General features: G+C 43.6%; 2 protein-coding genes across 2 annotated transcripts; both read right to left on the bottom strand.

The window, feature by feature from the left end:
• Window positions 1–162: 162 nt before the first annotated feature.
• On the bottom strand, window positions 163–6577 carry LOC110528093 (guanine nucleotide-binding protein G(i) subunit alpha-3). The gene is made up of 8 exons (XM_021609900.3): window positions 5751–6577; window positions 5397–5439; window positions 5084–5225; window positions 4583–4740; window positions 3296–3424; window positions 2940–3069; window positions 1590–1743; window positions 163–1309 (listed from the first exon to the last, which is right to left on the bottom strand). Exons 1-8 carry the CDS (start codon window positions 5866–5868, stop codon window positions 1119–1121), a joined length of 1065 nt encoding a protein of 354 aa, XP_021465575.1. The 5' UTR covers window positions 5869–6577; the 3' UTR covers window positions 163–1118.
• Window positions 6578–12004: 5427 nt separating this feature from the next.
• LOC110528092 (G protein-coupled receptor 61-like) lies at window positions 12005–17336 on the bottom strand. Its single transcript, XM_021609899.3, has 2 exons — window positions 16947–17336; window positions 12005–15392 (listed from the first exon to the last, which is right to left on the bottom strand). Exon 2 carries the CDS (start codon window positions 15189–15191, stop codon window positions 13812–13814), a length of 1380 nt encoding a protein of 459 aa, XP_021465574.3. The 5' UTR covers window positions 15192–15392; window positions 16947–17336; the 3' UTR covers window positions 12005–13811.
• Window positions 17337–26592: the final 9256 nt, after the last annotated feature.

Below are 26592 nucleotides of genomic sequence, written 5' to 3'. Positions count from 1 at the left end.
TGTGTAGATTGAGGGGGAAGAACTATCAATTTTAGAACAAGGCTGTAACGTAATAAAATGTTGAAAAGTCAAGGGGTCTGAATAGTTTCTGAACCCACTGTATGAGAATCAACGGTATAACTTTTTTACAATCTTATAATTACTATTGAGTAACCAGACAAGTTTGGCCCACATTCAATTTAATCAAAGGAACATTCATGTTAAATGTCCAAATGGCAATGTGATTAACATAAAAAGGAGCATTTCAATGGCAAATACTTAGTTTCTAATAAGGCCACTAAGTGAAAGGCCATAATCTTTATACAAATAGGCCATAATCTTTATACAAATAGTTATATACAAAGATAATCCAAAGAAAATAGGCAACATAATCCAAGTCAAGGCAACCATTACAAAAGCTTATTCTTTAAAAGTGGTTTAAAACATCAAGTGATATCATCTGAAAATTAATCTCTTACAGTTTGTTTACAGCCAGTAAACTACATTAAGTGTTATGTAACGATCTGAATAGTGATGAATTAAAACAAGAATTCAGCATATTAACATTACCAAGAGATAATTAAAAATACTTAACACTAGTGGACAAGGCCGTGACCATTTATACTGTAAGAAAGACTTAGTTATAAAGACAGTTATAGAGAGTTATCAAAACTCAGCAAATGCATAATAGTTGATATCCTATTCAACATTTACAACGTAATTAATACCTTTTAACCCTTTAAAGTGAACGCTGAAAGCCTAAGTGCAGATGTTTGAAAGGTTTGACAGAAATTTGGCAATAACATTCAAAAATGAGAAATCCAACACTCACAACTTAAAAAGTAAGTCCATAGCCATGAATCCACAACAAAAGTATAGAAAAGCAAAAGCACATAAGTGGCCTATGTAATCTTGTCTTGAAATATCCAAGGATTCATCATACATTATGGCAACAGTATATGGTCTAACAACCCCCATGTACTCTGCAGCCTACTTCTGCAGTTCAAACAATGAACCTTTCCAATAGCCAATCATAGATGTGGACTGTCAAAGGCAATGAGCAATTCCCACTTGTAAATGCGCGAGAGGATTCCAACACACTCCCGCCCCTATGATGACAGGCAGATGTTGCAGGAGTCTCAGTACAAGCCAACCTCCTTCAGACTGGCTTTGATAATGACATCAGTGACAGCGTCAAAGACAAACTGCACGTTCTTAGTGTCAGTAGCACAAGTGAAATGGGTGTAGATCTCCTTTGTATCCTTCCGCTTGTTCAAGTCTTCAAACTGACACTGAATGTAGGTTGACGCCTCTTTGTATGTGTTTGGACCTAGAGTAGTGGAAGAGAATGTATGTATTCAATCTCATTTATGCACTTATTCTCAAAGGACATGCAAAATAGGTATAACTCAATACACCGCTTTGGGCAAACTAGTAATTTCCTATTATGGACAAACACTTGCTAAAGTTTAATTTCCTGCTTTGCCAAAGTGTGTCCCTGAGGCTCCTCCCATATTGCACAAGCTAATATTTCAAAATAGAGGTATTACTCATTACTCAGACATCTCAAACAAGAACCCACTATGTATAGCTGCTTTCCACTGATGTACCTGAGTACTCTGGGTAGCAGATAGTGAGCGGGCTCTTCTGGATCTTGTCCTCAAACAGATCCTTCTTGTTGAGAAAGAGGATGACTGAGGTGCCCGTGAACCACTTGTTGTTACAGATGGAGTCAAATAGCTTCATGCTCTCATGCATACGGTTCTATGGAGAGATGAGCAGTGTCAGGGTCTGTGTGTGGGTGAAACTGTTATGCAATCTCTTTTGATAAGACTTAATATACAGTACCAGTCAAAAGTTTGGACACACCTACTCATTCAAGGATTTTCTACAATGTAGAATAACAGTGAAGACATCAAAACACGAAATAACACATATGGAATCATGTAGTAACCAAAACAAAAATATATTTTATATTTGAGATTCTTCTAAGTAGAAAAAGTAGAACCTTTGACAGCTTTGCACACTCTTTGCATTCTGTCAACCAGCTTCACCTGGAATGCTTTTCCAACAGTCTTGAAGGAGTTCCCACATATGCTGAGCACTTGTTGGCTGCTTTTCCTTCACTCTGCGGTCCAACTCATCCCAAATCATCTCAATTGGGTTGAGGTCGGGTAATTGTGGAGGCCAGGTCATCTGATGCCGCACTCCATCACTCTCCTTCTTGGTCAAATAGCCCTTACACAGCCTAGAGGTGTGTTTTGGGTCATTGACCTGTTGAAAATCAAATCGTCCCACTAAGCCCAAACCACATGGGATGGCGTATCGCTGCAGAATGCTGCACACCATCTTCACACCTCCTCCATGCTTCACGTGGTAACCACACATGCGAATATCATCCATTTACCTACTCTGCATCTTACAAAGGCACGGCGGTTGGAACCAAAAATCTCAAATTTGGACTCATCAGACCAAAGGACAGATTTCCACCTGTCTAATGTCCATTGCTTGTGTTTCTTGGCCCAAGCAAGTCTTCTTCTTATTGATGTCCTTTAGTTGTGTTTCTTTGCAGCAATTCAACCACTAAGGCCTGATTCACAGTCTCCTCTGAACAGTTGATGTTGAAATGTGTCTGTTACTTGAACTCTGTGAAGAACTTATTTGGGCTGCAATCTGAGGTGCAGTTTAACTGTAGTGAACTTATCCTCTGCAGCAGAGATAACTCTGGGTCTTCCTTGCAAAGCAACTTCTAAACACTTTCGGTTACTACATGATTCCATGTGTTATTTCATAGTTTTGATGATGTCTTCACTTGTTCTACAATGTAGAAAATAGTAAAAATAAAGAAAATCCTGGAATTAGGTGTTCAAACTTTTGAGTGGTACTGTACATTTTATACTGCACAACCTTGTAAATACCACATGACTATAGATCTAGAGTTGATGCCCTGTCCCACTCACCATCTCCTCATCCTCAGCCAGCACCAGGTCATAGTCACTCAGCGCCACACAGAAGATGATGGCTGTGACTCCCTCAAAGCAGTGGATCCACTTCTTCCTCTCTGACCTCTGACCCCCCACATCAAACATCCTGCAGCCAGGATGAGTCAGACAGAGACATGAGGAAGTGAGAAAAATAGGACATTAAAAAAAAGGGTATGAAAGGCAGTGAAACATTCATACAGTATGATGTGGTCACTACGGTGATGTACAAATAGCTTTGGGCTTTTCTACATTACATCATTATCTGCAGGGACAAAGTGCCTCAGTGATTATTAGTGTCAGTGCACAGAGTGCTGTGTTAACAGGTTACTGACTTGAAGTAGAGGTCCTTGAATGTGAAGTGTGTCTCCACGATGCCGGTGGTCTTGACTCTTGTCCGCAAAACATCCTGCTGCGTGGGCACATAGTTCTGCTGGGATATCCTGTCCAAATCATTCAGGTAACTGAGGAGAAAGCAGACTGACTTAATGTAAAAAGTTACTTAAAAACACTACTACTTGCCAATTGTTGGATACAGTTTCAAATTGGTGAGCCAAGACATGCAAATGGGAAGTTCTGATTTTGAATCAACTATGGATTCGAACAACAATGCAAGTGAACAAATAAAGCCAATATGGAGGAATATAAAATAAACAAAGAAATGATTCCTAAAACAACTCAGAGAGCTTGTAATCATATAGTCTGTCTCGTTTGCCTCGAGTCCTGAAATCTCCCGTTTTTCCTAAATAAACTAAGTGACGGCAACTAGGGCCGGGACCATACCAGTATTGTGATACTCGTTAGTATCATGGCAAGGAAACAAAACACTAAGCGGATTTATGTTGGAAACAAACATTTATTTATTTTCCAAGCAATAGCACAAAATATTTAGTATACAGTAGGTTTTTAAAGGACCAAAGAGTTGTCTGCTTCCGGTTTTCATTTTTGCCATGGAAAGAATATTGCGATAATGGTATTGTCCCGGCACTAACGGCAACCTGTTTCTGCCTTTAGGGCCGGAACTTCCCGTTTCTATTGTTTCAGCAGTGTGATGCAACAGCAGCAGTCTATCACAGGGTTCCTCCTTTCATGTCCTCACTGGTATCAGAGGAGTCAGACATGTCTCAAACTAGGAGTCAGTTTCAGGGAAATCATTCATACCTAGCCAACTTATCTAGCAACAGGGGACTTTTTCCTGGTCCATGATAAAAAAAAAAAAAGAATTAAACATGTTTCATAACATTAATCCTCTTCTTTTACTGTTACACTTGGCCTATGGCCTGACCCATTGTGACTAACACCCCCTCCCTCCTTCAGGCTATGCGCAAACCCTACACCTCAACCTGAGCACTTCCATTCTGCCACCTCTGGTCTCTTGGCCCTCCAACCGCTACAGGGGTCAGCTCCAGTTCAGCCCAGTCCAAGCGCTTCTGTCCTGGCAACGGCTTCCCCCTGAAGTTCAGACAGTCCCTGCACATCTTCCGAAAACATTTGAAACTACCTCTTCAAAGAGGATGGCCAAGTGTGCAAGACGATATCCCTCCTATCATTCACTATGGTTCTCTGGTCATTATAATACTTGATTCACGCAGTTTTACTGCAGATATTTGTAATGCTCTTACTATGAGGCTGAGTCGTTGAGCTGGTACTCTCTGGACCTGCCAAAGCAGATCTGGACCCCTCCATCCTGCCATAACCTCTTGATGACCCCAGCCAGTTCAGGGGTCATGACCCCTTCCTCTGCTGAGCTGGCCAAGGTAAAGAGCTGGCGGGCATCATCCTGGAGCCAAGCAAACAGTTACCAAAAAGAAACTACTTCTGACAGCTCTCATCCTTGTGGGAACAGTATGACAACAGAAAAATGTCACTCAAATCAACATGTTAGGTACAGAATCAGCTTTCAAGTTTACTTCACATGCTGACCATCCATGTTGGAATGGAATGTCTCTGCAGCCGGTGGATCATTCTGTACACTGTTCTTGTAAAGTTCATACTTCCTTGTAGTCATAACAAAGAGAAACAACACTTACTGTGGTATTTTACAAATGGGGAAAAAGCAGTAGTAAACTACATACACTGTTCTAAAACCACTGGAATGTAAGAGAATCTTCAAGCTGACTCACTGATCTTGCTGTGTCCCCAAAGTCAATGGCGAGCCTGCCCATGGCTCTGATGATGGCGATGATGGACTGGATGGTGTTGCTGTAAACCACAACCCTGTACTGGCTACACTCCTCCTGTGTGTAGCCATCCTCATGGATGATTCTGGGTGCAGGAAGAGAAGGTTATCACACACATCTTACTGGTGCTTGTGGTCAACATCTAATCTAGATAACATCTCAATGGCTTCTAAATTATTAATCCCTTCATAAGTGTTCCTAATCAGTAAAAAGCTGTTTTTGGGGTGTGCACAAAACTGTTGAAATATGTACTCACTTCATCTGCTTTACAACGGTGCTCTTCCCAGACTCCCCAGCACCTTGAAGTGAAAAGTTTAGTGGTAAAGAGTTTAAACTCTTAGCTCCACTAATTGTGTAAAAATATAAAAACAATCACGCACAGTCAGTGCTCAGAACCAGCAGAACCCATCTGTTTAAGTTCTACACCCCCCCACCCTACTGCTTTGGGGCCTTTACACCTGGTCTGAGAATCTAGCGGAAACAATTAGGCTACACCATGAGCATGAAAGCTCAAATGAAAGTTGTCATGATCATTCAGTCATGAGACCTACATACAAGTAATCAATTAGACTTCAGACCCTGCCAATGTCAGTCACATAGGAACACTCACCTAGAAGCAACAATTTGACTTCACTTGAAGCCTTTTCGCCAGATTCTCTCAGATTCCGATCAATGATTTTACTCCTCTCCATGGCAGCTTTATCTTCGGCACTTAGTGTGCAACCCATTTTGATCCCAGCAGGTAAATCCTAAATACTATGATAATGTAAATCTGGAAAGCTACCTGGCGTTTGACAAGTTATCCAAATGGAAAAAAAGTTCAGTAAAAAAGACGGAATGACATTCTAATTCTAACTACAAAGTTGTACTGTTGTGTCTGTCAAACGCTTGCCGCAGAATTCTGGTCCATGTTAACTACGACACGTTTCCAAACTACATTTGTGCGACGACGAGCATAATGGGGGCAAAAAAGGGAGAAAAAAAAGGCGTTGGCCAGCAAGCTAGCTAGTACATGTTAGTTTTTACTATGCATATGTCATGTAACTTGCTAGGAAGACGAATACTTAACGTTTTAATAGAAGAGCATGAAAATTCAACATTCATTCGAATAAACAAATGAAGTAGCTAGTTACCAAATTAACTTAATGTTAGGTAGCTAGAAATTGTCCGTTTGGCTAAACAAAGTTAGTAGCTTTAAGTTCTTTCCGGGTTGGCTTGAAAAGTTTTTTTTTGCTGAATATCGTGAGTTAAAAGTTTACACACGAAAAAAAATCTCAAACCCTAAACTGATTCAAAATACTCACACACGTTTAAATACTACTGGCTGTTCACTGCTCTTTTGTTAACAATTTAAATTGTCTGGCCCTACAATTATGCAAGCTTGCAGATGAGATGAGCAAACAAATGTTGACTCTCATCGTCATGTGACGCGGAAATCAAGCAAAATAATTGTTGGGTCTGATGGGAAATGAAGTCTAAATCTATCAGTAATTGATTACAGTGATTCTCAACCACGGGGCATAAGAGGACTAGGAGCTTTCAGGGTGTCTGAAAAAGCATAAAACGAACACATTGAAAATTACAGCAGCTAGACTAAAAGGTGGTCCCCAGATTGTTTGAGAGCGTTTCAAAGATTTTACTGAGTTACGGTTCATTTAAGGAAATCGGTCAATTTTTTAAAAAGAATTAAGCCCTAATTTATGGATTTCACATTTTTTTTTTATTTTATTTCACCTTTATTTAACCAGGTAGGCTAGTTGAGAACAAGTTCTCATTTGCAACTGCGACCTGGCCAAGATAAAGCATAGTAATTCGACACATACAACAACACAGAGTTACACATGGAATAAACAAAACATAGTCAATAATACAGTAGAACAAAATAAAACAAAAGGTCTATATACAGTGAGTGCACATGGGGTAAGATAAGGGAGTCAAGGCAATAAATAGGCCATGGTGGCGAAGTAATTACAATATAGAAATTAAACACTGGAATTGGAGATGTGCAGAAGATGAACGTGCAAGTAGAGATACTGGGGTGCAAAGGAGCAAGATAAATAAAGTATGAGTATGAAGCGAGCGCCAACCAACGAGAGGGTACAGGTCGCAATGGTGGGTAGTGTATGGGGCTTTGGTGACAAAACGGATGGCACTGTGATAGACTGCATCCAGTTTGTTGAGTAGAGTGTTGGAGGCTATTTTATAGATGACATCACCGAAGTCGAGGATTCGTAGGATGGTCAGTTTTACAAGGGTATGTGTGGCAGCATGAGTGAAGGATGCTTTGTTGAGATATAAGTAGCTGATTCTAGATTTAATTTTGGATTGGAGATGCTTAATGTGAGTCTGGAAGGAGAGTTTACAGTCTAACCAGACACCTAGGTATTTGTAGTTGTCCACGTATTCTAAGTCAGAGCCGTCCAGAGTAGTAATGCTGGACTGGCGAGCAGGTGCAGGCAGTGATCGGTTGAAGAGCATGCATTTAGTTTTACTTGCATTTAAGAGCAGTTGGAGGCATGACTGGGAATATGACTGGGAATATATTGTAGATATGCATCTGTTGGTAAAAAAAAAAGGCAAGGGCGTGGATCAGTTTCTGATGTGACCACCGTTTGTTTGATGCAGCATTGAGTTTATCAGGTTGTTGATTGTGGCCTGTGGAATGTTGTCCCACTCCTCTTCAATGGCTGTGCGATGTTGCTGGATATTGGCGGGAACTGGAACACACTGTCGTACACGTAGATCCATAGCATCCCAAACATGCTCAATGGGTGACATGTCTGGTGAGTATGCAGGCCACGGAAGAACTGGGACATTTTCAGTTTCCAGGAATTGTGTACAGATCCTTGCAAATCCTTGCAATGGGGCCGTGCATTATCTTGCTGAAATATGAGGTAATTGCGGCAGATGAATGGAACGAAAATGGGCCTCAGGATCTCGTCATGTTATCTCTGTGCATTCAAATTGCCATTGATAAAATGCAATTGTGTTTGTTGTTCATAGCTTATGCCTGCCCATACCATAACCCCACAACCACCACGGGGCTCTCTGTTCACAACGTTGACATCAGCAAACCACTCGCCCACACAATGCCATACTCGTGGTCATCTGCCCATTACAGTTGAAACTGGGATTCATCCGTGAAGAGCACACTTCTCCAGCGTGCCAATCGCCATCGAAGGTGAGCATTTGCCCACTGAAGTCAGTTACCATGCCAAACTGCAGTTAGGTCAAGACCATGGTGAGGATGACAAGCACCCAGATGAGCTTTCCTGAGATGGTTTCTGACAGTTTGTACAGAAATTCTTCAGTGGTGAAAACCCACAGTTGCATCAGCTGTCTGGGTGGCTGGTCTCAGACGATCCCTGGGCTAGTTTCATATGGTCTACGGTCGTGAGGCCGGTTGGACGTACCGGCAAATTCTCTAAAATGAGGTTGGAGGCGGCTTATGGTACAGAAATTAACATGAAAATCTCTGGCAACAGCTCTGATGAGCATTCCTGAAGTCCGCATGATAATTACATGCTCCCTCAAACCTTGAGACATCTGTGGCATTGTGTTGTGTGACAAAACCTTTTATTGTCCCCAGCACAAGGCTCACCCGTGTAATGAGTATGCTGTTTAATCAGCTTCTTGATATGCCACACCTGTCAGGTGGATGGATTATCTTTGCAAATGAGAAATGCTCACTAACAGGGATGTAAACCAAATTGTTTACAAAATTTGAGAGAAATAAGCGTTCTGTGCGCATGGAAAATTTCTGTCAGGTTGCGTGTTTGAATCGCATCACGAACAACTTTAGCATTTTAGCAACTTAGCAACTATTTACTACTTTTTAGGCACTTTGCAACTACTTAGCTAACCCTTAACATGTTAGCTAACCCTTCCACACACTTGAACCCTTTAACATAACTCCGAAACTTTACCCTAACCTTAATCCTAACCTTAACTCCTAAATCCTAGCCCAGCTAATGGTAGCCACAACAAATAGGAATACGTAACATATCATACAAAATGTCAGTGGTTATATGTTGCCATGGGAATGGCAGAGCCTAGAGAAGCTGGGGGCTGGTTTACTGAGGGGTCTTTGCTGAGGAGGAGGTGTGAAGGGAGGCCTGTTGAGTTTCAACATAAATGTAACTGTACTAGGTCAGCAACAAGAGCGTGGTAAAAAAAAAAAAAAACGACAGGGCATTTCATGCATAGTATTACACTTATTGAACACAGTCAGAATTATTTGTTGGAATTTAGGGGTAGGAGTTTGCTTATGCATTTACTCTAGCGAATTCCAACTGAAAAATAATATATTATTGTCCTAGACTGTACATTGTGTCACTGCTGATTATTTCAACAGTATCTATTTGTCCTAAGCTGGTAAACCCTGTCCTACACCTACACTCTCTTCTCTTTCTGTCTATCCACTACTCTCATAATATAATGAGTGAAATGTGAAAGTGTCCATCGTGCCCTTTGTTGTGACTGTTTTTCTCTTTTCTTTTACCTGAAGGTCAGATCACCGACTCCGACTTTGAAGTTAAAATGTCACCCCGAGGTTAGAGTATTTGAACTGCATCTTTCCCCCTCTTTCAATGGTATATCAAAGCAATGAGGGGCACCAACCACATACAGTGAACTACAATACTGCTCCACCCAGCAGCTAATGGAAATAGAGATGAGCCACCCAAATAACCTCCATTAAGAAAGTTAACATCAATCCTGCACACAAACAAACATAAAGTAGAGCAGTTTTACAGAATATATTTATTTATAAATTATATTCATCAATCCTCAACAATATGCTAATTACCTTTTTGGAGGATCAAAACATTCTGGTGGAAGAACAAAATGGTTTTCGTAAATCCAAAGCCTACATACTGTAGATCATATATTTTCAGTCTGTACAATAATTGGAAATTGATCACACGAAGAGAAGCCTACTTTTGCACGTTTCACTGATTTCCAGAAAGCTTTTGATTTTGTAAATAGGGATCTTTTAGCATATAGTTTGTTAAGGACAGGGGTTGAAGGGAAATTTTATCACGCAATCCAGTCTCTTTACAAAGTATCATTTGCTTGTGTGCGTGTTAATGAATAGCGTACAGATGGATTTCCCACACCCTCAGGTGTAAAACAAGAAGACGGCATATCACCGACTTTGTTTGCTATGTTTAAAAATTATTTGGCAAAATAAATGAAACTAAATATTGGAGTAAGATATTATGATGAAATGTTGATGATATTATTTTGATGGCAGAAAATGAACAAGACCTGCAGAACATGTTATTATGTGCACACAATTGGTGTAAAAGATGGAGACTCATGATCAACCAGACAAATACACAGATAATGCATTTTAGAAAACCAGGTACTAAGATAAGTGTTTTTCAGTTTTGTTTTTGTGAAGACATTCTTGAGCTTACTAGCAATTATAAATATTTGGCCATTTTTATTGATTAACATATTACCTTTCTATACGGAACATCTGCCCTGGCCAACTCAGCAAGTAGAGCGCTTTGGGGAGTCAGGAAAACTAAAACACTCAAAAATACTGGTTATGCTACGTATTCCAAACTGTATCAGACATGTGTGTGTCCTGTTCTGGACTATTCAGCAGTAGTGTGTGGTGCTAAGAGGTATTTTAAAAATGAACTTGTCCATAATAGAGCAGTACGTTACTTTTTAGGAGTCCACAAGTTTGCACTGATTCAATAACTGAGGGCATGGCCTGGGAACCCTGTGAGGTGAGATTGAAGGTATATCCCAGACTGGCCAATAAAAAGCAAAGATTAAGATGGGCAAAAGATCACAGACACTGGACAGAGATATGTTTTTTTCATTGCAACTCTGCCTAGAAGGCCAGCATCTCAGAGTTGCCTCTTCACTGTTGACATTGAGACTGGTGTATTGCGGGTACTATTTAATGAAGCTGCCAGTTGAGGACTTGTGAGGCATCTGTTTCTCAAACTCGACATTCTAATGTACTTGTCCTCTTGCTCAGTTGTGCAGCGGGGCCTCCCACTCCTCTTTCTATTCTGGTTAGAGCCAGTTTGCGCTGTTCTGTGAAGGGAGTAGTACAGAGCATTGTACGAGATCTTCAGTTTCTTTGCAATTTCTCGCATGGAATAGCTTTCATTTCTCAGAACAAGAATAGACTGACGAGTTTCAGAAGAAAGTTCTTTGTTTCTGTCAATTTTTAGCCTGTAATCGAATCCACACATGTCGATGCTCCATGTACTCAACTAGTCTAAAGAAGGGCAGTTTAATTGCTTCTTTAATCAGCACAACAGTTTTCAGCTGTGCTAACATAATTGCAAAAGGGTTTTATAATGATCTATTAGCCTTTTAAAATGATAAACTTGGATTAGCTGACACAACGTGCATTTGGAACACAGGAGTGATGGTTGCTGATAATGGGCCTCTGTACGCCTATGTAGATATTCCATTCATAATCTGCCATTTCCAGCTACAATAGTCATTTACAACATTAAGAATGTCTACGCTGTATTTCTGATCAATTCAATGTTATTTTAATGGACAAAAAAATGTGTTTTTCTTTCAAAAACAAGGACATTTCTAAGTGACCCCAAACCTTTGAATGGCAATTGTTTGGATAACCTTATTTACTATTATGTATTGATTTTTAGCTTACATTTTTTTCACACTTCATGCGATGCACAATGCAGAGAACATCGGAAGAAGAATTATCATTTAATTAGCATAGTGAATTATTGTAATGTTTGTTCATGTGTCAATTAATTCCATAAGGGATGGCTTGCCAATTGGCAAATTTGACACAAAAATAACATTTCATTCATTCATTCATATTTGTTAAACCAATCAATAAACAATTAAGAAGCCAGAAACTAAATAAATAACTTTTATTCTGTACTCTTGCATAAACCATATATGTTTTAACAAGGATGATACCTCAAATTGGCCAGTACTGTTTTGGACAGCTCAAACCATTCTAAATCCCCTCACAATGTGACACCAGAGATAGCAGACGTGAAGGCGTTGTATCAAGTCTCTCAGACAAAGCCCCGAGGACAGCTTTTGTCAGTCTGTCCTTGTCCAGCTGCAGAAGGAAAGCAACCCAGGGAGCATAGAGTTAAAAATATGTGGCATGACTTACACCATATCTTTTCTATGTGTACATTGTGTGCTGGACCTGCAAATTAAGTCAATATTGTATCTGAGGTAGAGAACTCTGAGGAGCTGCACTGTAAAATATAATTGGTTTATTACATTCTCCAACCCGCTGCTCCACAGCTAATCAACACACATTGAAAAGACAGTTACTGTATTCCATTTGAAAACACCATTGTATTTTGTTAATTAATCACAAAATATACAGTAATCAATAATACCTAATAATCTGTCAGGTTTTATCTAACATAAAACACAGCTACATTTGTAAAACAGCAAATGTAAAAATCTAATTGTATAGAAATGTAATGTAGTGCATCAATTAACAAAAATACTCCTGCCTTTAATTAACTGAACATCTGCCAATGTAATGAACACCTGCCCATGTCAATTTGAGGGGCACTGTACTATCTAAACGGTAGATAGATGAAAATAAATGTACTTTTCTGACAGGCCAGAAGTAGTTCAGGATTAGTAAGGAAAAGATTGCCTACATCCTCACTGTGGTCACAATAAACCTGGCCTGCTTATGGGAAAACACAGATGATGTGTTAAGGAAAAGCACCAGAGAGAGGGTGTATCTGCCCAGAGGTTTACCTATCAACAACAGGCGCTTCTTACTTCCTCCGTGCCTCAACCTCACAACCAGGGCACAATTAAAGTACTGTAGCTCATTCATCATCTCTAAAAGTCCCAACTTTCAGTATCTTTATCGTAGTTATATTGTGACCATTCGCTCACTGTCTACTATGCATCCGTTTAATTATATTTTACAGAGGTGAAGGGGTCAGGAATACTTATATATTTTCAGGCATGTCTTCCTGCACTCCAATATTGGTTTCTATATTCAACAGCTTATGTAAATAAGCTGCCATACATCAATTCTTAAAAAGTAATTGATCTACCAGTATCAGATATTGGACAAGTGTTTGGCTCAACGATGACTTCTGAAAGTCATAAAACCTGATATAGTTTAAAGTAGGCTTAACGAAAGAAAGACGGCTGACAGACTCTAACATCCCCTTTGCTCAAGGGCTTGTTTGGTTTGAAATCCAAAAAGGAACATCTCAGAATATATAATACATCTGTATTAATAACATACTGACACTATCAATGCATTGTGAAGTAAAAAAAAGTAAAGAATTAAATCTCTAAAACGAATTCCCTCACAAACAACCCCAATATCGGCATCACTGACCATATTAACCTGTCAGATACACTGCAGCTACAGTTGTGCCATTTGTCTTTCTCCCCAAAATGCCACAATCCACAGCAAATTATTTGTTGTATACTCTAATAGGAACATGATACAAATAATATAAATTCCATAGCATTGCAGCCTTTACAGAATGGAAAGTGAAGCTGCAAAATGCGATTCCCATTGCACAGCTTTTGATTGTTAAGAATAAAATGCTTTATGTTAATACTCCGTGACGTACTGTATACCAGTGTGGTTATGTTACTGTGGTAATTGTTATCCTGGTAACTTTTTGTGTTGATTTTTTACATAAAATAAATCCATAACCTAACTGTCCGATATGATATGGTTGTTTTTAATCTGGTGATGCTCAAGGAACTCTGAGGTCTCCTCTGCAATCTGTCCTGGGATGCGGAAGTCAATGGGTATAGGCTGTGGGAGCTGGACCAGGGGCCGGCAGGCCTCTCCCTTGGGGCTGGAGGTGCTGTGGGAGTCCTGGGGATCCAGGTTGCAGCCAGTGCCCTGGAGAAACTGCAGGAAATTCTCCTGTATGGATCCCTCACGGCTGGGCAGTCGGTCCTCCTCTCCCGTTGCCTGGCGAAACAGGCAAGGCACATGCTTGCCCAGCTCCTCGCGGATCTGTCGGTTCAGACAGCCGTAGAAGAAGGGGTTGGAGGTGAAGCAAAAGTAGCCGATCCAGGTGACGACCTCCTCCAGGGGGACCAGCGTGGCTGGAGGGCTAGAGGCCAGAGCTGAGTACAGGTGAAAGGAGAAGTAGGGCAGCCAACAGCACAGGAACTGTCCTCCCACTGCTGCTAACACCGCTGCCGCCTTACCCCCTCCGAAGGCGCGGTGAGGAGTGTCGTGCCCCGCCCCTGTCCCCGAGCTGGTCACCATGGTGGAGCGGCTGCTGAGCGACTCAGAGCGATGCCGGCGTGGCGTGTCCATCCAGGTCGGCAGGGGCCCATGGTGCATGGCTGCCACTCGCGCCACCTTGAACATGCTGCAGTACACTACCAGGATGACCATCAGTGGACACAGGAAGTACACCAGCGTGAACAGGACCATGAAGGCAACACGGTTTGACCCGCCCCCTGTCCAGTGCAAGGAGCATCGCCTGTGACCCTGAGCAGCAGAGGGTGAGGGTACACCTCCACCCCCTCCCCCAACTCCAGCACCCTCCAGAAGAGGAGTCCTTTCGCCCTGTAAGGCCCAGGCCAGCAGCGGCAGGACGGACATGGACAAAGCTTTGACCCATATCCCCACCAGCACTGAGGCCACCAGGCCCAGGGTCATCTTCACCTCATAGCGCATGGGGTGGATGATGTAGTAGTAGCGCTCCACGTTGATGGCTGAGATGGAGAGGATGGCGGCGCTGACCAGGCACACGCTGAGGAAGAGGTAGCTCCGACACAGGGCCTCGCCAAAGAAGGCCCGGCCTGAGAGCATGCCCAGGGGCATCAGAACCAGGGCCGCCAGCAGGTCCACCAGGCACAGGTGGAAGACAAAGGCAAACTTACGTAGCTGTGGGGCCTTGGCGATGACAGCCATTATGGCCCCGTTGCCCACCACGGCCAGCAGGTCCATGAGCAGCATGGCGAGTAGCGCTATTGACTGGGACAGAGCTCCGCTCTCGGGTGACTCAGAGGACGAGGTGTTGGGCATGGACAGTGGGAAGGGGAGGGAGGAGTTCCACAATGGCTCCATCGAATGGCGGGACAAGGCGGGCGGGAGGTGTCAATCACAGGCCCATCACCCATCCTTCACAGCCTGGGGCGGGGCCAGGAACCAGAGGCCCAGTCTGGGAGGAGGTCAGACAGCAGCAGCTCTATAGACAGGGGGTGAGATCCTGCGTCACCCTTTGAAAAGTCAACTCCCCTCAACCTCCTCAGCAATGCAGGCCTTTTCCTAGGAACAGAGAGAAGCAGGATGAAGGACATTAGCTACTGCAGTTTGATTAAGCTGAACCGCGGTGCACCAGGCTATGGCCCGTGACGTGAATGGGCAAAGCACGAAGGAGCGGCGTTCTCAAATCGGACAGTAATCCGCGCTGCTCGTCATGTTGTCAAAAAAGCGTTGGGAAACATACAACATCTCTTTCCCATTAAATATATTTTCAATTTTCATTTGGAAGGCAGGTAAAGGGTTTTTATCAAAAGCAGTCACTTTTGCATGTGAAAACACATGAATCCTCTCAGACTCAACTCAAGCACACTCTCAGTCAACCTTAGCCACAAACACAGCCCTCAGCTGTGAAACCTGCTACTAAAACCTGGGGTGTTATCTTTAATCCAAACAGCTGCAAAATGTTCTGTTTTGCAACAAAACTAGAGTTTCCATTAGACAAGTTTAGGTAGGTCCGCCCCCGGTTTCGGGGGGGGACCTACCCCGAAACCAGGGCACAGGAGCTGGCACAGGAGCTCATGTGTTTCCATTTGTGATGCTGTTTCTCAGCTGTCCCAATATGTACATTATGCATTTTAAGAGTACACAACACTGAATAAATGTATTTAGAATTACACTCTATCCTATGTATTCCTGCCCTTTTTCCTCTTCATCCTCTTCCGTCCCATCTTCCTCATCCCCCGCTCCAATACAATGAGCAGTATGTTGGCATTGCTTTTCTTCCAGACTCTGTGATTCTCTTTTGTCAACAATATCACATTCAGTATAAGCCTGTATGTCTGCTCGTGAGCCACAGCAAACGCCAACACCTCCTTGAAAAGAAAAGGGGCGTAAGATAATGCCATTAGATCTGCATGGCCTAGTCATTGTGGATTTGCCTCTGCCTGTACCGGGTTAGCCACTATGCTAACCTATTAGACACCAATTCTAGCCTCATTAGTCTCCCACACCAACTCTTCTCTGACTGCACTTATGCCCCCATGCAGCCCCTTAACACACACAACACATACTTCCATTCCACCCTGCCTCTCCTGCTTCTTTCATCCAAATTGAAAGCTATCCACAGGTCACTGTGACTGTCCCTATCTCCCGTCTCAGCACCCAGTCTTTCACCCATCAATCAGAACAAATCAATTACATTCACAGTCTACAGGGACCAACCCCATGCCCAACATTACATAACAACCCCATGTTAATAACCCCATGTAACAACACCATGTTAACAACACCATGTTACAAGACTTGATCACATCATGTATTCTACATGCAAGGAGGATTAGAGAGAACTACAAATAAAAAGACAGGAAGAGACAGAGAGACAGACAGAGACAGAGACAGAGACATAGAGATATATATTTATAGGGAGAGAGACAAAGAAAGACATAGAGAGAGACAGACAAAGACAGAGAGGGAGACCGAGAGAGACGTAGCGATATATATTTACAGGGAGAGAGACAAAGAGGGAGACTGACAGAGACAGAAAGAGACACGGAGGGAGACAGAGAGTCAGAGAGAGCCATAGAGACAGAAAGAGACATACAGAGATGCATAATGTACCTGGTTTTGGGCAGGTTTTGTGATGCTGTAGCCTGCTGTCTGTCCTGCTTTTGAGAATGTAAAGCTGGCTGGTTAGTTCCCAGTTCTGGGTTGCATGGTAGACATCAGTCAGCAGCATGTATTGTGTATGATGCTGACTGATGTTGAGGCACTCCCCTTCTTTATCAGAATGCTCCACTTCCCCTCCTCTGCCTTTGCCTCTTCCTTCTGTTATTTTCTGGATGGCTGTATCTGTTTTCAGAGTGATAGATTTATGGAGATGAAAGAGAAAAAAAGAGACAGAGTAAATGGTGTCTCCCTCCTCTTGCTGATGTAAACCGCGCATGCACACATACACACACACAGGCTCACTCTCTCCCTCTGTCTTCAACACTCACACACAGTGACTGCAGAGCTGGAGAGTGAGGCAGAGGTATAGGACCAGAGCCACTCTCTCTGCTGTGTCTTAGTGCCCCGGTTGTCTTGGCTTTTGTTGTGTTACCTCTCTCTTGGTTTATTGATTCCATTCAAACACATCATTATAGCACAAACCCACACGCACCATAGATATTTAATCAACCTGTCTTGTGAAGTATTTGTTCAATATTTACAAAGGGAAAGGGATTCTGTGTGGAGGTTGCTGTGTCCTTTCACATGGTTTCAACTGAGACAAAGAGACATTGATTAGCTTAGGTCCTCAAGCTTAAGGCATCAGCAGCCATTCCATCCAGACCATCATACTGGTATAACACAGCAGCATTTGTCTCCTGTTGCCACAGTGATATTCACTGAAATGAGGAAAAGTGGCTGATGAATGTTTTCATTTACACTCCTCCTCATTGCACAAATCATCTCCACTCCAGTGTCTATGGAAGGCAATGCTTCTCAATGCTCTACCAAATCATCTCCACTCCAGTGTCTATGGAAGGCAATGCTTCTCAATGCTCTACCAAATCATCTCCACTCCAGTGTCTATGGAAGGCAATGCTTCTCAATGCTCTACCAAATCATCTCCACTCCAGTGTCTATGGAAGGCAATGCTTCTCAATGCTCTACCAAATCATCTCCACTCCAGTGTCTATGGAAGGCAATGCTTCTCAATGCTGTGAGTCTACAGCTGCTGCTGCTGTTGGGTTCTAAGTGCTTTTTATTTGTGTTTAAAAGGATGCACAGAATTATTCACATGCATTTGCATTGTATGGAAGTCACATCCCAGTTTTCTACTCCCCTTAATTTGAATTTGCTAATTGAATTTGACTGGTATAATCATGGCCAGTCCATTGGTCAGATCATAATGAAAAACATTGATATTACTTATGATTGCGCTTGTGTAAAGATTATGTGCTGCTGTGTTCAGAGTTTAGCTGCATTTCGTATGGGCCTACTTGAAAAGGCCCATATGCTGTGTCAGACGATGAAGAGAGATTTCAAAATAAGGCTGTGCTAGAAAAGTGTGTGAAGAAGAGAAAGTGTGCATATGTGTATGTGTGTGTGTGCGTGCCTGCTTGATTGCATGCGTGTGTGCGGTGTGTACAGGAGTGTGCCTTTGTGCATGTGTGTGCACGTTTACATGCATGTGTGTGTACCTTTGTGCATTCTTGTGTGTGTTTGTTTTGTGCGTGTGTCAGGTGTTGACTCATGACAGAAATAACTGATTATTGCTAGCCTGGGAGCACCAATCACTGCCACTGAAAATACAATGGTTTCCACGGCAACCTTGAAAATAGACTCCACATTCCCACTCAGAAGTAGCAATGGGCAGCGCGCTAACCCCACAGCGCCCACAGACAATAATAACCATCCATAAATACACCCATACAAATATCAACTGCGCTCATACAGTAAATACAATCTTGCAATCATATTTGCCAAAACACAATTAGGGGAGAGTGGGGTACGTTAAGCCATGTCATTTTCATTCAGCATCACTCCATCAAGGGAAATATAGCATTATTTCTAACAAAAATATCTAGATATATTTCAAGATGTTGTGTATCCCTGGACATAATCAGAATGACTGTAAACGTTAAAGTTTTGAAAACATAACTTGGAAAACAACTTACGAGGGGGTGGGGTTAAGTTGAGCCGCGGGACTGGGTAAGTTAAGTCCCCTGCAAATTTCTGTACTGAAATAAATATTACCAGTACTTTTTAAAACCATGTCTAGCTTTATTTCCCAAACACAATTCAACACAATCTCAATCACTTTTTTGTCTTTTAATCATTTTAAGTACCTTTTAACACTGGCCTAACACCTAACAAACACCTTTTTTAACGCTTCTAAAATAAGTAAGGCCCTGTTGTTACTTCATATCCCAGAGACAATGCCTTGCATTACACCTGGGAAGAAAACACTTCAATTTGCTCAACCATTGGCTCAACATACTCCATGGCCATTGGTTCAACTTATCCCAATGCAAACATTTAGACTATATTGGTCCACACAGCTACAACGATGCACTTTCAAATCAAATCAAACCACACGAGGCTACACCGTGCACCTGGCAACCTTGGTTAGCGCGCACTGCGCCCGGCCCGCCACAGGAGTCGCTGGTGCGCGATGAGACAAGGACATCCCCACCGACCAAGCCCTCCCTAACCCGGACGACGCTAGGCCAATTGTGAGTCGCCCCACGGACCTCCCGGTCGCGGCCGGTTACGACAGAGCCTGGGCGCGAACCCAGGGACTCTGATGGCACAGCTGGCGCTGCAGTACAGCGCCCTTAACCACTGCGCAACCCAGGAGGCCTGGTAATCTGTTTGTTGACTTGGCTTTCGAAGATCTTAGAAAGGCAGGGTAGGATAGATATAGGTCTGTAGCAGTTTGGATCAAGAGTGTATGCTGCCTAGTGGAGGGTAAATGCCGTTTACCCACCTTTTTAAGATAAATGCGACCGATAAATCAGAATTTACCCACCTTTTTTATTTTTTTTACCACTACATCACTGGCTACCGGTAGGCCCATTAGAAGTTCATGGTAATACACATTGTAGCCTGGTCTAGTAAGTTGAGCGTGTGTGTTAGGGTGAGCATCCTGTTTTTGCTATTGAGCAACAATCACTGATTAACATAAAGATTGCATGCTAAACGGATGGATGCTAGAATATTGGGTTGAGGCACCTTGAACTTTGTGTTGAATTGCACTGCATGTGCTCTGCTAACATAAGATTTCTGGCCTTTGTGTCCTACTGAAATCCTGGTTTTTCAAAACACAACAATGATTTACTTATAGAATCCTTATTCATTAAAATAGTCTAGATGTAGAGTATAATGTACATTTCAAGTCTTTATGTGAATGACCAGGTGGTGGCAGTGTCTTATAACTCTACAGAAGCTGTTCACTTATTACAGGAGATTTATATTACAGTCTTATAAAAGAAGAAGATCCAAAGGTCCGATAATGCAGATATTTACACATTTATGACACTCATATGACCCATACAGTCAGTTATTTTATACTACGTGTGTGTATGTGTGTGTGTGTGTGTGTGTGTGTGTGTGTGTGTGTGTGTGTGTGTGTGTGTGTGTGTGTGTGTGTGTGTGTGTGTGTGTGTGTGTGTGTGTGTGTGTGTGTGTGTGTGTATATATATATATAATATATAGCTGGTAATGTTATCAGTCAGGAAAACCAATCATTGCATAGAACAACCTTACAATTGATCAAAAAGCACTCGATGAGTAATTTCATTTCTGTCTCATCTGCCATAAATTATTTTGTCTTTTCCAATAACATTAGCGGGATTCAGTGAACAACACACACACAGAGGGGCCAGTATTAATGAATGCATTAAACATTTAAAGAAAGACAGCTTCCTGGAAGCTGGTAAGATATGTTTTATGAGTGATAACAAACCACGAAACAATTAAAGTGGATTCTATGACACCAATTGTGATACAGGATGCTGTGTGATTTGTTTGTTTGTTGTTGTATTCCCTTCGTATTACAAAGATTTTCATTTTTTTTTTACATTTTTTTTTTTAGCATATTGTGATGCCATTTAAGAGGGAAAATACATCTTGGCGTTTGTAGAAGAGCACTCTTACCAACCCAGTGATTCACTCTGCCACGCTGATCCTCAACACGGGGGCCCCTCAGGTGTGGGTGCTTAGTCCCCTCCTGTATTCCCTGTCCACCCCAATACTGCATGGCAAAGCACGACTCCAACACCTTCAAGTTTGCAGACACTACAACGGTGGTAGGCCTGATCATAGACAACGATGAGACAGCCTATAGGGAGGAGGTCAGAGACCTGCCAATGTGGTGCAGAGACAACAAGCTCTCTCTCAACGTGATCAAGACAAAGGAGATGATCGTGGACTACCGGAAAAGGAGGACCAAGCACGCCCCCATTCTCAATGACTGGGCTGTAGTGGAGCAGGTTGAGAGCTTCAAGTTCCTTGGTGTCCAAATCACTAACAAACTATCATGGTCCAAACACACCAAGACAGTCGCAAAGAGGGCACGATTGAAAAGATTTGGTATGGGTCCTCAGATCCTCAAAGTTCTACAGCTGCACCATCGAGAGCATCTGACTGGTTGCATCACCTCCTGGTATAGCAACTGCTCATCCTCCGACTGCAAAGGTGCTACAGGGTAGTGCGTACGACCCAGTACATCACTGGGGCTAAGCTTCATGTCCTCCTGGACCTCTATACTAGGTGGTGGCAGAGGAAGGCCCTAAAAATTGCCAAAGACTCCAGCCATCCTAGTCATAGACTGTTCCCTCTGCTTCCGCAACATTAAGTGGTACCGGAGCGCCAAGTCTAGGTCCAAAAGGCTTCTGAACAGCTTCTACCCCCAAGCCATAAGACTCCTGAACAGCTAATCCAATGGCTACCTGGACTATTTGCATTGACCCCCCCCCCCCCCCCCCTTTTTTTTTACACTGCTGCTACTCGCTGTTTATTATCTATTATCTATGCATAGTCACTTTACCCCTACCTACATGTACGTATTACCTCGACTAACCTGCACAGTGATTACTATTTGATTTGTATGGGTTTAGGGAGCATACCACTCAGCCAGCCCAGCCTTGAAAGGCTGCACAGTAATAAGCACCTCGGAGTGATAGGGAACCTTTCTTCAGAGAACAAGGAGAGAGACATGACTTAGAAACGTGCAGATAGAGTGTGAGAGAGAGAGAGGCTGCTTTTTACTCTCCTCAGATATTTTTCTTATAAAAATGTTGTATTTCCATGTACGTCAAAACATCTAAAGTTACAAACTGATAAACCATACCATGAAGTAAGTAACTTAAAATTGGAAATAACAGATGCTCTTTCTTCAGACAATAAATAATCTCTGGACACAAGACTCAAGAGCACTGTAGGACGAGGCTAAAGGAAATGCAGTTGACTTTTTCCACATTTTGTTATGTTACAACCTTGTTCTAAAATATATATTTTTTTATCTCATCAATCAACACACAATACCCCATAATGACAAAGCAAAAACAATTTTGCTAATTTATTACAAATACAAAAAGGAAATCACATTTTCATTTTCATAGGTATTCACGGTGTTCATAGGTGTTACGCGGAGCGGAGCAGGTGAACCCAAGAGCAGACTCAGACGAGGAGACTGGGATAAGGTAACCAAGGTATTTATTGAAAAACAGGGGTGCAGTTGGGGTGCAGGCCATGGAAAGCTTGGGCGGGTTGCAGGGAGCCAGGTGCTGGAGCTGGAGCGACGGGAGTTGGGGCTGGGTAAGGAATCCAATGAATCCAATGGAATCCAAGGAATCCAATGAAGCAGTAAGAGTGGGGGGTCCAGGAAAGGGTAGCAAGACTGACGAAATGTGGGACTGGAGACAGGGACCAGAGTCAGAACGGACAGAACTGTAGCGTAGAGGAAAACAGCATCAGGCAAGGGACAACAGGCACAACACAAAAACAGGATCTATGCAGGAACAAACGGCTAAAAACGCAGACTGACTGAGCAGAAGTTATGATCTGGCAGCGTGGAAGTGTCAGGGCTGAGTATTTTAAGAGGGCTTGATTATGGAACAAATTGCAGCTGGTGGGGATCTGCTCTGCCTCCAGCACACACACACACACACACACACACACACACAGAGGGGGAGAGCACTGGGGGAGCGGCGACAGGTTATGGAGACACAGGATGAGCAGTAGAGGGCGTGGCAGGCACAGATGTAACAGTACCCCCCCCCCCCCGGGTGTGAGGTATAGAAAGGGGAGGGGTCCAGAATATGACGGTGGGGAACCCATCAGCGCTCCTCAGGCCCGTATCCCTCCCAGTCCACCAGAAGCTGCCGGACAGTATAGGCAGGATGGTCATTGATGAGCCGACGGGGTGGAGGAGCTGCTGCAGGAAGAGACGGGACTGGAACTGACAACTTTGATCAGGGAAGGTAGGGTGGATCTTGAGAGAGGCTGGGAGTTTCAGGTGCACAGCAGAGGGGTTAATGACACAATCAATTTCAAAGGGACCAATGAATCGGGGGGAAAGTTTTTTAGAAGCCACCTTTAATGGCAGGTCCTTTGATGAGAAGCCTGGAGTGTGGAGCCTGGAGCTGAGGCACGGCGATGGTTGGCTTGGGACTGTGTCCTGGCGGAGGCACAAAGAAGAGCAGCTGGCCTTCCTCCAGGTGCGATGACAATGGTGCATATGGTCACAGCCTGAGGAACCGCCACCTCGACCTCTTGGGTGGGGAACAAGGGGGGTTGATAACCCAGAGCACACTCTAAGGGTGACATAACTTCCGAGGCGTTGGTGAGGGTTTTGTGGGTATATTCCACCCAGGGTAGCGGAGCACTCCATTAGGAGGGTTAGACGAAGTCACGCAGCGTAGGTCAGTCTCCATCTCTTGGTTGGGGTTGATATCCAGATGAAAGACTGACATTGATACCCAGTGCTGAACAAATACCTGGGAGGTAAACGTGGGTCCTCTGTCGGAAACGATGCAAGTAGGAATGCCATGCAGACGAAACACATGGGACACCAGCAGGTCCGCAGTCTCCCTGGAGGACGGAAGCTTGGAGAGGGGAATGAAGTGAGCCGCTTTGGCTGAGTTACCGTTAGATGGGGGAAGGCTTGTGACAAAGTCCAGAGCTATGTGTGACCAGAGGCGACTGGGTATGAGAAGAGGGTGAAGCAGGCCAGAAACAGGTTAAGTGGAGGTCTTATTCTGGGCACAGAAGGGGACAAACTCCCGGATATCTTTCTCCATGGTGGACCACCAAAAGCGTTGATGCAGGAAGGCGAGGGTCGGTTCATACCCGGGTGACAGGTGAGATGAGTAGAATGGGCCCACTGAAGAACATCAGCGCGAACTGAATCTGGAACAAACCTGGGTCAGGCTGGTTGTGCTGAGCCTGGCAAATACGGTACTCGATCTCCCAGGAGACGGTGGCAACGATGTAGATGGATGGCACAATGGTATCTGGCTCAGAACCAGTGTTGTCGGTGGTGAACTGGCGGGAGAGGGCGTCAGGCTTGGTATTCCTAGAACCGGGCGATAAGTGAGTGTGAAGTTGAATCTTCTGAAGAACAATGCCCACCTGGCTTGCCAGGAATTCAGTCGCTTGGCGGTCTGTATGTAGCACAGGTTTTTGTGGTCCGTCCACACGATGAAGGGGAGAATAGAACCCTCCAGCCAGTGACGCCATTCCTCAAGAGCTAGCTTCACTGCCACGAGTTCCCGGTTACCGTTGTCAAAATTTCTCTGCAGGTGAGAGCTTACGGGAAAAGAATGCACATGGGTGGAGTTTCTGATCAGAGGGGGGACGTTGAGACAGAACAGCACCTACCCCGGTGTCGGATGTATCCACCTCCACGATGAACTGGAGTTCTGGGTCTGGCTGGGTGAGGATCGGAGCTGAAGTGAAGTGATGCTTGAGTTCCAGGAAGCTGCCTCTGACTCAGGGGTCCAGTGGAATGGAGTGGAGGTGGAGGTGAGAGTGGTGAGAGGTGCAGCCAGATGGCTGTAATTGGAACTCATATTTTTCAGCTTTAGCAAAAAGCTAATTTTCCAACAGTCATTGGAGAACTTGGCGAACGTGTTGCTGGTGAGCCTCCGAATCCTTAGAAAAAATCTGAATGTCATCCATATAGACAAAAACGAAGCGTCCAATCACATCCCTCAATACATCATTGACTAGGCTCTTGAAAACAGTAGGGTCATTAGTGAGACCAAAAGGCATGACCAAATACTGAAAGTGTCCAAGTGGTGTGTTGACAGCTGTTTTCCACTCGTCCCCCTCTCTGATGCAGACAAGGTGGTAGGCATTCTGGAGGTTGAGTATGGTAAACATCGTGGCACCATGGAAGAGGCAAAAGCAGAACTGATGAGTGGCAAGGGATACTTGTTCTTCATAGTGATGTTATTCAGCCCACGGAAGTCTATGCACGGCCTCAGCAACCCATCTTTTTCTTAACAAAGAAGGTGCTGCGGTAGGTGCTGGAGCGAGGGGAGTTGGGGCTGGCTAAGCAGGTCCGGAGAGGAATCCAAGGAAGCAGTAAAGAATGGGTCCAGGAAAGGGTAGCAGCGTGGGACTGGTGATAGGGACCAGAGTGAACTGTAGCGGAGAGGAAAACAGTGTCAGGCAAGGGAAAACAGGCACAACACGAAAACACGATCTATGCAGGAACAAACAGCTAAAAACGCAGATTGACTGAGCAGAGGTCACAAACTGTCAGGGCTGAGTATTTGTAGATGTCTTGATTATGGAACAGGTTGCAGCTGGTGGGGATCTGCTCTTCCTCCAGCACACCTGTCTCTGCCCACACAATCACACACACACACACACCGAGCGAAAGAGGGAGAGAGCACTGTGGGAGTAGCGGCAGGTAGCGAGACACAGGATGAGTAGTAGAGAGTGTGGCAGGCGTAGATGTAACACTTTACTCAGTACTTTGTTGAAGCACCTTTGGCAGCGATTACAGCGTCGAGTCTTCTTGGGTATGGCGATACAAGCTTGAAACGCCTGTATTTGGGGAGTTCCTCTCATTCTTCTCTGCAGATTATCTCAAGCTCTGTCAGGTTGGACAGGGAGCGTCGCTGCACAGCTATTTTCAGGTCTCTCCAGAAATGTTTGATCGGGTTCAAGTCCGGGCTCTGGCTGGGCCACTCAAGGACACTCAGAGACTTGTCCTGAAGCCACTCCTGTGTTGTCTTGGCTGTGTGCTTAGGGTAATTGTCCTGTTGGAAGGTGAACCTTCGCCCCAGTCTGAGGACCTGAGCACTCTGTACTTTTCTTCATTGGGAGGCTCACAGGGATTTTGGTATCCAGAGAACTCCACCAGTTATATACAGTATTTTTCAACTCAATACTTCTTGTATACGCCTCACACATTTTTTTTAAACATAAACATCTCTCTGCCTCATGACAAAATATGTATAATTGCAGGCAACTTGCTTGAAAACTGCAAAATGTTCTAACTGATGCCAAGAGATAGGCCTTTAAAATGTTATTTGCCAGGGCTCAGGACTTGGTTCGTCGAGCCATGCACTGCTAAAGTCATAGTAGAACTCTTTATATGCTATTTTTTATCACATTTGAGTTGTGTTCTGATTGAGGGGGTCCCTGATGAATTTGCTATCACAAAAGGGGTCCCCAGCCTGAAAAAGTTTGAGGACCCCTAAACTAGATAATAAACTGATGACCCTTCTTAGGACTCAATTAAATCAAGCTCGTAATGCAGTAG

The sequence above is a fragment of the Oncorhynchus mykiss genome, chromosome 7 (assembly GCF_057628025.1).
Source record: "Oncorhynchus mykiss isolate SJ-2025 chromosome 7, ASM5762802v1, whole genome shotgun sequence".
Taxonomy (NCBI): Eukaryota; Metazoa; Chordata; class Actinopteri; order Salmoniformes; family Salmonidae; genus Oncorhynchus; species Oncorhynchus mykiss.
Note: the sequence above shows the minus strand (reverse complement) of the source record. Positions and strands in the feature narration are given on the sequence as shown.